This window comes from Mesocricetus auratus, unplaced genomic scaffold (genome assembly GCF_017639785.1).
Source record: "Mesocricetus auratus isolate SY011 unplaced genomic scaffold, BCM_Maur_2.0 Super-Scaffold_100004, whole genome shotgun sequence".
NCBI classification, from domain to species: domain Eukaryota; kingdom Metazoa; phylum Chordata; class Mammalia; order Rodentia; family Cricetidae; genus Mesocricetus; species Mesocricetus auratus.
Genome location: NW_024429189.1, coordinates 116,637,854 through 116,650,765, shown reverse-complemented (window position 1 = coordinate 116,650,765; position 12,912 = coordinate 116,637,854). Strand labels below are relative to the sequence as shown.

General features: G+C 38.7%; 1 protein-coding gene across 5 annotated transcripts in view; it reads left to right on the top strand.

Moving 5' to 3' along the window:
* The window catches only part of Rad21l1 (RAD21 cohesin complex component like 1), a 37,032-nt gene that overhangs the window by 7,432 nt on the left and 16,688 nt on the right, over positions 1–12,912 (top strand). For 4 of the 5 annotated variants that reach the window (XM_040746476.1, XM_040746474.1, XM_005072533.4 and 1 more), the window contains exons 2-6: positions 3,899–4,074; positions 4,406–4,535; positions 6,974–7,067; positions 9,164–9,270; positions 12,650–12,820. In XM_040746476.1, the coding sequence (XP_040602410.1) occupies positions 3,931–4,074; positions 4,406–4,535; positions 6,974–7,067; positions 9,164–9,270; positions 12,650–12,820 (646 nt within the window). In that variant the 5' untranslated portion in view covers positions 3,899–3,930. Of the gene's footprint in view, positions 1–1,462; positions 1,597–3,898; positions 4,075–4,405; positions 4,536–6,973; positions 7,068–9,163; positions 9,271–12,649; positions 12,821–12,912 lie in introns of those variants that run through there. The other variant, XM_040746473.1, reaches the window with a different exon arrangement.

Below are 12,912 nucleotides of genomic sequence, written 5' to 3'. Positions count from 1 at the left end.
GGCAAGTGTTACAGCCCTGCTTGATCTGCTCTGCTCTGCTCTGCTCTGCCCCTGCTCCATCGCCACCACAAAAGATCTTCACCCAAAGCTCATTGAAGGGGTTTATTGGAAGGGAAGAATCCAGGAGAGTGGCAGAGGACCGCCTGGTAGCAGGAACAGACACAGGGTTTATATAGGGCTTCCAGGGTGGGGATTGGTCAGATTTTACTGCTGAGCTCAGATTGGCTAGAGCTCTGCTCAGGGATTGGTTAGTTTTCTGCATAGGATTAGGGTGGGATTTGGCTCTGGTTCAGAGCCAAAGTGTTTCTTTCTCTGGTCCTTTTTAGCCTTTTGGCTCCAATTTTAGGGCCAAGATGCATTTCTTTCACTGACTGTGATTCCAGGGACAAAGTGTGTTCTTTTGGCACTGGTTTCAGGGTCAGGGTACATTCCGTTAGTTCTGGTTGCAGGGCCAAAGTGTGTTTCTTTTGCTCTGCTCAGGGTGTGTTTCTTTGACTGGCCTCTTTTCCCTACAAAAACAGTACATTTATGCTCTTCGTAAAACAAGTTTTCCCAAATGGTGCTATTTTACTAAGGAAATTAAATAATTTTGGTTTTGGGTTTTTTTTTTTTCGAGACAAGGCTTCTCTGTGGCTTTGGAGACTGTCCTGGAACTCACTCTGTAGACCAGGCTGGCCTCGAACTCACAGAGATCTGCCTGCCTCTGCCTCCCGAGTGCTGGGATTAAAGGCGTGCGCCACCAACGCCTGGTTGGAAATTAAATAATTTTAAACTCACTCGTTAAAGTTATACAATGCAAACAAAGACAAAAAAATATATCGAAACTCATGCATTTCTGTAGCGTTAATATTTACTTTTCAAGACTCAACTGAGAGCACCAACACAACCTGTCCCCCAGCCCGTGTAATCAATTACAGTATACAAGAACAGTAATTCACATTTTAAACACACAGTTCAACACTGCTGAAGCTGCAATACCCTTTTTCATCTCAAGCAAACCTTCACAGAGACAGTCCCAGTGACCCAGTAATTTCTCTCACTGGGAACTGTCAGAAAACCAGAAGTTGCCACAGAAAGTTTTAAGTCAACTGCTTGTTTAAAAATAGATAATCCAGCAATTTCAGAAATTTTCCATTTGGGTCTAAAAGCATCAGGTTTCCAACAGCCAGAAAATATTCTCCTCAGCATTTCTTGTCCTGCTTCTGCAGTCTCAACTTCTCAAACACCATCCTCCATCACCTCACGCCCCGCCCCCTCTGCACCAAATCCCCGATGCCCCGCCCTCCAACCAACCCCGCCCACCTCTGGTCCCCACAGGCCTCACTCAGCCCCGCCCCCTTGGTCTCCCCCAGCCTTCATCCTACATCGCTTTAGGCCACGCCCATCCATCCACACCTCTCTCCTCGCTTGTCCCGCTCCCACACCTGCCCCGCCCCCCTCTCCTCAGCACAGCACACGCCTCAGCCCCGCCCCGCCCTTCACGCCCCCGCCCCCTCACGTGCTGGTGTCCACTTGGTGCCTTCGCCCGGCGGGACAGCGCCCGCTGACCGGCGTCTGGGATCCTCGCGGGGCTTCGCGGCTCAGAGTCCACACAAAGTAGGGCGGGGCCGGCCGGGCCAGCAGCCTGGGGGCGGCAGGCGGGCCGGGTGATTCTGGAGTCTCAGCATTCTATCCGCTCCAGGCGCCAAGCCCGGAGGCCCGCCTGAGGGGGCGACCTTGCCCGTTCGCGCGCGACAGGAGCTCTGGCCTGGGCTTCCCGCAGCAAGACGTCTGTGGGGGCGCTGCGCTTGTGACAGCCGGGACCTCCCAGCGTCCCCAACACCCCGGGCTGCCCCTCCATCCCTGACCGCCGCCTCCTCCCTGCCCTCCTCTCCCCGGGACCTCAGGCTCTCTCCTCAGGCCTCACCGTGCTCCTCCCTCAGTCCTTGTCCTCCTCACCTCAGGTCCTGCCCTCACTTTAGGCCTTACCCACCGGCTTTGCTTGCAAGGCCCTTAGACACCTGCCCACGCCACACCTCCTGGCCTTCCCTTCCCTGGATGGGTTTCCAGGAATCCGCCCCATCCAAAAAACAAACAAATAAAAACCTAAGGGGGGTTAGAGGTGTGGGGAGGAGGAGCAAGCGCCAGCAGGGTGAGGTGCCTGTACATGCTCAGTAAAGCAGGGTCTCCAGAGTGTGAAATCCCAGCATTTGGCTTTTTTCTTATTTATTATTTTAATCTATTACTGAAAAATACTTTGACCGTCTCACACTTGAGGGCTTTTTATTTTTACTATATATGGGGGGGGTGATGTTGAGACAGGGTTTCTCTGGGTAGTCCTTCTGTCCTGGAACTCTCTGTATAAACAATGGAAGCATTTTTGTTTTTTAACTTAGGTTTGGAATTAATTCCAAGATACTAAAAGGAAATAGAGCCATTGCAGGGCACAAGCCATAACCATATCGAAGTGTCTCCCAAGGGACTGTGGTTTGGTACATAGTCTAACCTTTAGTTTGGTTCTTGCAGTGGAAATGGGCATTGGTCAAAGTTGACCCAAGTTTTTAATTCTGTGGTGACTTTATGTTTGTCTTATTTTGGCTCAGTGTTCTCATTTACCAAAACTTTGGAAAGGAAAAAAGCTTCTATGAAGGCGTTTCAGATGATGCATGAAAGTAATAATTTGTACTCCAAAAGTCAAAGTGATATGATGTCTCTCCTCATTTTTTTACTTTATGGTGTCATCAGTAGCGCAGGTTGTACAATATCCATTTATTTTCCCGTTTTTTGGTTAAGCAAAAATTGTATTAGCCTTACTCCAAAATATTAAAATTCAGTGGTGATTTCTTGTCTGACTTCTGATTTGTTTTGTGTAGTTTCTTTTCTTTTTTCAGTTTATAGTCCTTTGGAATTCTGTTGTTTTAACTTCAACAATAATACATTTAAAGCCAGGCATGGGGTACATATGTGTACTCCTAGCACTTGTAAGAAGCAGCAGGACGTTCAGGAAGTCCAAACCACCTTTGTCTATAAGCAAGGCCCTATTTCGAATAATGATGATGATGATAATGATGATGATGATGATGATGATGATGATAATAATAATATAATAGTAATATTTAACATCCTAAAGAGAAAAATGAGGTTACACACCTGGATATAAATTAATGATCCAGTATCAAATTCCTAACTGTTAGAAATCAAATGACTTGATTCATAGTCTTTTTCTACTTCTTTCTATTGTGTCTTTTCTGTTTCTCCTCCTCCCCACAGAAACCTTCATGTACCTATTTTGTTACATTTCTAAGAAGAGAAATTATATTCTGTGTAGAATAAAAGAAAATTTGAGATCATTGATTAGAATACATTTAAACTGGGTTTGGTTCACAAGTTTCTAGACAGAGCTTTAGTATTGTTTAATAATATTTTAAATGAGATTCTCTCTTTTTGTTTTTTGAGACAGGGTTTCTCTCTGTAGTCTTGACTCTCCTATAACTAGCTTTGTAGACCAAGCTGGCCTCAAACTCACAATGATCCCCCTGCCTCCGTCTCCTGAGTGCTGGACTTAAAGGTATGAACCACCAATGCCCAGCTAAGATTCTCTTTTTTTAATGAGAAAAGTAATTTGAATATTATTTTATAGAATAATTAAATTTTTAGAATAATAATTTTTTTTTGGTTTTTCGAGACAGGGTTTCTTTGTATTGTTTCGGAGGCTATCGGTCCAGCCCGACCTCGAACTCACAGAGATCCGCCTGCCTCTGCCTCCCAAGTGCTGGGATTAAAGGTGTGCACCACCACCGCCCGGCTAGAATAATAATTATTTTGTAGAATAATAATGACAAGTTTTTTGCTCACAGTAAAAGAATACCAAAAAAGTTTTCTTGTCAAATTTAAGACATTTGTTTTGTGTTCTCTCTAGTTCCTTGAATATAATTAAGGAATACAGCCAACATGTTCTACACTCATGTGCTTATGAGTAAACGAGGGCCACTGGCCAAAATATGGCTTGCAGCTCACTGGGAGAAGAAGCTCACAAAGGCCCATGTGTTTGAATGCAATATAGAGATAACCATTCAGAAAATTCTTTCACCTAAGGTATGTAACTGAGATAATTTGTATTAGCCATGGCTGCTGTAAAATACTTTTCCAAGACAGCTTTGCTTCTCAAATGATCTCTTTTATTTCTCCCCCAAATGATTGTCTGTACAAAGGCACTCTAATACATCATTTAAGTGAAGCATGGCTTTGCTGAATAAGCAAAAATAAAAGTCAATCATTTTATATGGTGAGGTAAAAAGTGGTTAAGAATTAGAATTAAGAATATAGTATTTGCTTTTCAAAGAGAAATATAGTTTCCATAATTTTCAAAGAACAGGATTTACAAATGTAATATTTATTATTCTAATGTTTAAAAAATTATTCAAAGGTGAAAATTGCACTCCGAACTTCAGGACACCTTCTTTTGGGAGTTGTTCGAATCTATAATAGGAAGGCAAAATATCTTTTGGCCGATTGCAGTGAAGCATTTCTCAAGATGAAGATAACATTTCGCCCAGGTATACATACAATGTTAATATTTGTGTCGCTGTTGATTCCTTTTGGCATTTTTTGTGTTGGGTGGTCTCTTTTAAGTAGGGCATACTGTATATAATGAATTTAAACTTCATTTTGACTGAATCTTAAGTTTCCATAAAAATAATTATATTCTTTCCCTTGTTATTTTCCTGTGTTTATAGGAAATAGTTATATTTTCCAAAACTTGCTATGTTTTGTATAAGAAACTGATAAACTTTCATTTAGTATACCATATCTGTTTTTTACTTTATGAGAGTAAAATCAGAAATTGTCAAAATCTAAATATTGATAATTGTAATTTTTAGAATTCTTGAAACTCTTAAATTACATGGTAATTATGAGGTATTTCAAAATTCCTAGAATTCAGTGCTATATGGTTTTGTTGTTGTTGTTGTTGTTGTTGTTTTGTTGTTTGTTTTTTCGAGACAGGGTTTCTCTGTATTGTTTTGGAGGCTGTCCTGGAACTCGATCTATAGACCAGGCTGGCCTTGAACTCACAGAGCTCCGCCTGCCTCTGCCTCCCAAGTGCTGGGATTAAAGGCGTGTGCCACCAACGCCCAGCTCAGAGCTATATGTTTATGTGTCATAAATATAATGCCTAAGTTTTTTAATTTCAGCATGTCTTTTAATATATGCATCATCTTCTACCTTTGTCATACTTGTTTAAATAAAGGTTTTTCCTCCATCACTAGTGTTCAAAACTCCCCAAAAGGAACCATATTTATCATATACATTTTCCTAATCTCTTACAGTGCCCGTGTTAATGCCTTTCATATACCATTCCTCCATCAACATTTGTGGATTCTGACTGATAGCTCTTTTTTATCTTTCTCATTTAAAATAGTTTTAGAGCCTTTCATTAGATTTATATGCATATGTTTTACTTACTCATTTATTATTGGTGATCCCCACAAATATTTATTGATTCATGCTTTGTGATCAACATGCTGTTAGGTTTTAGAATACAAGGACAAGCAAGATAAATAGTTCCTTTTCAGTCTGATGAGGAACTCAAATAATGAAAATGTTTTTAAAAATTAGTATAATAATGACAGAAGATTGAGTTGGGGGAAGAATAGAGAAGGAGTGCAATAAAAGAGATACTTTAATAGAGGGAGCCATTGTAGGTTTAAAGAGAAATCTGGCACTAGGGAAATGTTCAAGAATCCACAAGGATGACACCAACTAAGAATATAAGCAGTAGAGGAGAGGTTACCTTAAATGTCGTTCCCCTATAATGAGATTGATGACGACCTTAAATGCCATCATAGAGCTTTCACCCAGTAGCTGATGGGAGCAGAAGCAGAGACCCACAGCCAAGCACTGAACTGAACTCCTGGAATCCAGTTGTAGAGAGGGAGGAGTGATGAGCAAAGGGGTCAAGACCATTCTGGGGAAAACCACAGAAACAGCTGACCTGAGCAAGTGAATTTCATAGACTTCAGTCTGACAGCTGGGGAAACAGCATAGGACTGAACCAGGCCCCTGAATGTGGGCATCAGGCAGGAGGCCTGGGCAGTCTAGGGGGCCTCTGGCAGTGGAACAGTATTTATCCCTAGTGCATGAGTGGGCTTTGGGAGCCCATTCCCTTTGGAGGAATACTCTCTCAGTCTAGATACACGGGGGAAGGCCTAGGTCCTGCCCCAAATGATGTGTCAGGCTTTGATGATCCCTCATGGGAGGGCTCACCCTCCCTGGGGAGTGGATGGGGGTGGGATAGAGGTTGATAGGGGGGATAGAGGAGGACAGGAGGGACAGGGAACCAGTTGGTATGTAAAATAAGGTTGTTTTTAATTTAAATAAAAATTTATTTAAAAAATAATGGCAGATTGTGGTCATGCTGGGATTAAAGGCATGTGCCACTGCACCTGTTAGTGGTTATGTTATAAAGGAAACTAAACCAAGATCTATAACAGAACATAGCAGAGGAGTTCATTTTATAGGTTAGTTAGGGGGAAAATGTAAGGGGATAGAAATTAAATTCACAAATGAAAAATGAGACATACTTAGTACCTAAGTAGTGACCAAAAGAATGGCAACATAGACAAATGAAACTGTAAATACAATGTCTTGAGTTGAAAAATGCTTGTCGTTTTCAGTGAAAAAAGTCTAGTATGCCTGTGGAGTATAATGTCCTTGGATGATGTATGATAAGAGTGCAGGGATATAGAATCTCCAGTCAGAAATTTGAATTTATTGTGAGGAAGTTGCTTTATTCATGCTTAGGTCTTTAAGCATGAGAAATATCTGATCTGTTTACTTTTGGAAACTGTTACTCTGTCTACTTCATAAAAAAATAGACTGCTGAGGGGCAGGAGTGGATATAGAGAAGCCCATGAGAGATGATAAAGATCTAATTGGAAGTTTAATGTTTCATAAACGTTCACTGCTTATTGTGTTTCTTTTTCATTATTTTAAGGACTGGTTGACCTCCCAAAAGAGAATTTTGAAGCGGCTTACAATACTATCACATTACCGGAAGAATTTCATGACTTTGACATCTATAATATGAAGTAAATTATTTTACTTTCCTGTTTCCACATTCAGATTTAATGATGGCAACTTACTTAGATAACTACTGAACAAGTACAGTTGACAAAGGCTTAAATTATAGTGTGAAATTCAAAAGTACAAAAACAAAAATGTCTCATATTTACTGAATGTTAGTATTGACAGTATATTCAGATAGTAAATATTTGTTTACAAATTGCCTTTCCTATGCCTAGTACAGTACTAGGCATTGCAGAGATAGCAATGAATAAAACAGTTCCTAGCCTACTGGATCTTTTTAGTTGTTATAGATTGATAATAAATAAATATGCAATATGAAGATAAACATTAAAACAAACAATAGGATTGTCAGGAAAGAATTTTCTGATCAAGTAAGAACACAAGCCTGAAGGAGCTAAGGGAACAAACCGACAGTAACATTGAAGAATGTTCCAATGGAAATGCCCAGTTAATTAAAAATTCTCTGAGGGAATGGCTTAATAAGGCAGGTGAAATATAGGAACCAAGTAGAAAGGATATAAGACAGAGTACATTGGACATCAGGAACATCAAGAAACCAAGTGAAATGAAGTGGAATGAAAGAAGGGCTGTGTAATAAAGACGTGAGATCAGAAAAGGAGCAGAAGATGAGGAGACAGGATTTGTAGGCTACAATAGAGCTTTAATTTTGCTGAAAGAGGAAGCAAAGAAGAGTTTTGAATAGAGAATAGGGGAGTGACCAGATCTCACTTGGTCTCAGCATGCTCCCTCTGGCTACTTCGCTATACTGGGGAAAGAAAGGAAAAAGAAAACCTGAGAGATTATTGTAGTAAGTCTGTATGAAGCAGTATGTAATCAGTTTTCAAACTTTATTAAGATGGTAGCAGTCAAATCAATTCTATGAAAGGCAGAGTAAACATGGTATGTTGCCGAATTGGATATGTCCCTAAAGAAGTACAGAATGACTACTTGATTTGGGGCATATCTTAGGATAGCTATTGCTGTGAAGATCCGCCATGACCACAGCAGCTCTTATAAAGGAAAGCATTTAATTGGGGCTGGCTTACAGTTTCAGAGGCTTAGTCCATTATGGCCATGGCAGGAAGTATGGTGGCATGGCTTGAACATCTGAGACATCAAACTGCATCCCCAGTGACATACTTTGTCCAACAAGGCCTACTCCAATAGTGTCACTCCCTATGGGCCTATAGGGGTCATTTTTATTCAAACTACCACAAGGCATAAAACTGAGCTACAACTTACTGAAACCAGGATAGCTAAAGGACGATAGGTTGAAGAAAGAGAAAAAAGGAAGTAAATTAGATTTTGGACAAGATATATCTGGGTTTGAATTCATGTGTATATTTCTCTAAGTTCACATGTAGAAACTTAATTCCCATGGTGATGGTATAAATAATGGAAGCCTTTGAATGTGAGGAGGTTTTGAAAACAGAGGGCCCTTCTTAAGGTCAGTGGCGTTATAAAAAGAGCCTAAGCAAGTTTTCTTGAACTTTCAGTATCTGAGGATACAGCACAAATGTGTTTTCTAAGGAGAATAGCACATACTAGAAACTAAAACCATGGTGCCTTGGTCTTAGCCTTCCAAAACTCAAGAAAGGTGTATAACAAATTTCTGTTTATAAATTACCCAGTTCTTGTCATAGCATTAACAATGGAAGATCAAAGTCAAGATGCCATAAATTCATTTACTACATCCTCACATGATATAAGGATCAAACTGGTAGTGTGGGGCCACACAATCTCTGTTTATGAAAACAAAACCCCCATGACCTGGTTTCCTCCTAAAGGTCTCAGCTCCTAATAGTATCACACTGGGAAGTATATTTCAGTATTTGGACTAGAAGGGAGCACAAACATTCAAGCCATAGCAAGAGTAGACAACTATTCAAATCACAAGTAAGGTAGCAACTAAGAATCACTACTGGATTTAATAACCCGAAAATTATTTGTATATACATGTGTCTAAAAGTTAACATGTACAAAAATACTATTTATAAAGTAAAAAATATTTTATTATATGCTCATTTTAAGTCTTTCCCAGTAATTTGTAAAACTACAGTGTTCTACTCACACATTTCCTAAATATATTTCTCTATAGTGAGATTGATGTTTCAGAGACCCTTGCTCAGAACCAAAGCAGACCAGAGGAAATCACACTTAGAGAAGAATATAGCAATGATCTACTTTTACAAGCTGAGAGCTTTGGTGAGTATTTTTGAGAAACTAAAATTATAAGACATCATCAGTTATATTTGCATTTTGTGTGAAAACAGTGGCAATAGCAAGATCTATAGAATGGATGTTTTCGTGTATAAATATAGCCTCCAAAATTCTTCTCTTTTTTCTGATCTATATACTAATACCCTTTATTAGAGCATATTTCTTTATCATTATACAACCATTTTTTGAATTTCTATTATATGTTAGGTGCACTCATAGACAAGGACAGCACTAAAATGTAAGTTCTGGGGTAATGTGGTAGCACATGCCTATAATCCCAGCTAGAGCCTTATAGTAAGATCCTGTCTCCCTTATTTCCTCCGCCCACAAAAATTAAAAGTAGTTTCTGCCCTCAAATGAGAGATATCCAGATTAACAGTTACATATATATATAATATACATATATACATATATATGATTTTATGTGTATGCTGTATAAAATTCTTTTAAATATATTTTGTCCAGTATATGATGAGTATCAATTATAAAATAACAGATTTAAGTCACCATGAGAGTGAGGAGGAAGAAATGCTACCACAGTAAACAATGTACAGCTTGATTATGAAACATGCAGTAATTTTTAAATGTTAAAATAAATTTAGAAAAGACATGTATTTTGGGGTTTTTTGGTCTGGAGTTTGGGGGTGCTGGGTTATTGTTTTTTGTTTTTTCAAGACAGTGTTTCTCTGTGTAGCCCTGTCTATCCTAGAATTTGCTTTATAGAACAGGCTGGCCTCAAACTCATAGAGATCTGCCTGCCTCTGCCTCCCTTGCTGGGCTTAAATACATGCAACACCATGCCCAGCTATTGATTGATTTTTTTAAAACATCTGAACTGTCTCCCATATCTTCTTCTTGCTTTCTTAGCTACAGTATTATACTACCTACCTGAAAAATCTTCCTCCATTTTCTTCCCATATTTTACACATTTCTGCAAGAGTAATTGTCTTTAAGTATTTTTTTGTCCACTTATCATTCTTCTACCTAAGCAACTTGGGTTCCTGTGACTGATATTCCTCTCCTCAGTGCCCTCTTCCAATTCATCATTCTTTATCAGTTTATCAGCTCAATATAGGCATTTGTCTCTACCAAAGCATATGTCTTACCATCTAATCAATTCAACTTAGTTGTTCACAATTATATATCCTACATAATTCAGAAAAGTGGAGAAATATATCAGTGTGCAGTCCTAGGTTTGAATCTAGACTTTTTTTATCAATTTGCTGTGTATATACTCAGCAGATGACCTAACCTCATAGCTCTGTCTATAAAGCTGAAATCCTGCTAAAAACATCACAGGTTATTTTCTTTATTCTTGCCTATTGTTCTCTACACCAATAATTGATTTTCCCTCTCAAACCTTAAGAAATATTTTATATTAATCTATCCTATTCTTGATTACAGTATAAATTGAAGGCTGTGTTATTTATTCTCCGTAAAGTCAGGTTAGATAGGTAGGTAGGCAGACAGACAAATAACAGTCTCACTACTTAACCCAGTCTTAAATGGAACTCAGATTGGCTTGCTACAGCTTTCTGAGTGCTGGAATTTTAAGGAATAATCATTTTATTCTCAGACTTTTGAAATGTCCAACACTCAGAATTTAGTGTCTGTTTCTGAGTGTTTCTCTGATTAAGCGAGGCTGACTTTCCTTTTTGGAAAAAGCTGTCCCTAGGTAATATAAACAGGTTCTTAGTTCTTTCTCAAAAAAATTGCTAAACCTATTTAGCAAATTTTTAATTCATTGTGATATAGGTCTGTGGTGATATATTGTTTATGATCTAATAAAGCCACTGAAGATCAGAATGCAAAGCAGCCACAGCCATAGAAGCTCAGCAATGGTAACACACATCTTTAATCCCAGAACTCAGGAGACAGAGGCAGATGGATCTCTATGAGTTCAAGGCCACCAGGACTACATGAGAGTGAATCCATCTAAAAGAGTAACAGAGCCCATGCCTTTAATCCCAGTACTAGAGAGATATATAAGATAAGAGCATGACATTCCGTATTCAGTAATCGGGCAATTAGTCTCCAGCCATGATAAGGATAGGATCCCTCAGCCTTGGTAGAGGTAAGAGCTCTCTGGTTGCTTGGCTGCTCTGCTTTTTTTAGCTTGAACCCCAATATCTGTCACTAGGTTTTTTATTCATGTTACATAGATCTAGAGATGAATGTACAATATAGGTGTTACTTCATGATTTTCTTTACTGTATAATAATGTGGGTGATTGAGAGAGAAGACCAACCTCTGATTGCCAGGGTTTAGAATCCTGGACATAATGACTTTAAAATCTGAAGGTTGGTAAGAAAATGCAGAACTGACGTTGGATCCTCTGTAGCTATCAGTATACCTAATGACAAATAGATCTGGCTTCAAACCTTTCAGTGATAAGTTTTCTTATTTGAACAATGATAATTATGCTTTCTATTACATAATACAATTAACTAAGTGCTCAGTTAATGATAGCTGACTGGCCATGCTCTTTTTAGTGTTCTATTTCCAACTCCTAGGATATTCTATAAATATTTACTAAATCACTATTATAAGATTATTTTCTAATTATTATAATTATATTATTATAAAATAATCATAAGGTGATTTTTTTTGTTTTTTCGAGACAGGGTTTCTCTGTATTGTTTTGGAGGCTGTCCTGGAACTCACTCGGTAGACCAGGCTTGGTCTCGAACTCACAGAGATCCACCTGCCTCTGCCTCCCGAATGCTGGGATTAAAGGCGTGCGCCACCACCTCCTGGCAAGGTGATTATTTTAACATACATTGGTGGGGAGAGTTCTATGTAGTTCTGGCTGTTCTGGAACTTGCTCTGTAGACAAGGCTGGTCTCAAACTCCAAGAGATTTACTTGCCTTTGCCTCCTGAGTGCTGGGTTTAAAGATGTGCGCTACCACCACCAGACCTTTTTGTTGTTTCAGAAACAGGGTTTTTTATGTAACCCTAGGTAGATTTTCCAAATTCTTCTTAAGCATAAACTGTTCAAGCAATTGTATATATAAAATGATACAAAATAATATTTGGTCAAACAGAATATGACCTATATAAATGTATAGGGTATCAGTCTACTCCCACAGCATTCTGACTTTCTAGGACATGACTAAACTATAACTGCAAACTCAATTGAATGCTCTGGCATTTTTTCCTGTTGTATTTTGAGAGTATTAAACTTGAAATCTAGTCTATGTTGTTAACTGAGTGTCTTCAATTTGGATAATTCAATAATTTTAAAGCTTTTATTTTCCTCATAGAATGGGGATGAAGTATACTAGATAATAATTCAGTTTATTTTAACTCTAAAAGTATATGTTTATATGATTAGCTTGGCACTAATGATACATATTTATATAGGGGATGAACCTGAACTTCTCAGAAGGCATAGCTTCTTTGATGACAACATATTAATGAACTCCAGTGGTCTTGTAGTTGAACATAGTTCTGGAAGCCTCATGGAAGAAAAATCTTTGTTCTTTGACAATGGAGATGGATTTGGAGATGAAGGAGCTGCAGGAGAAATGATTGGTATGTTTTCTGGTCTTAAAATATCAAATATTCATTTTAATCCAATCACTGTACTGTGTCTGTTTTGTTACATCAAATTGAATTTTAAGATA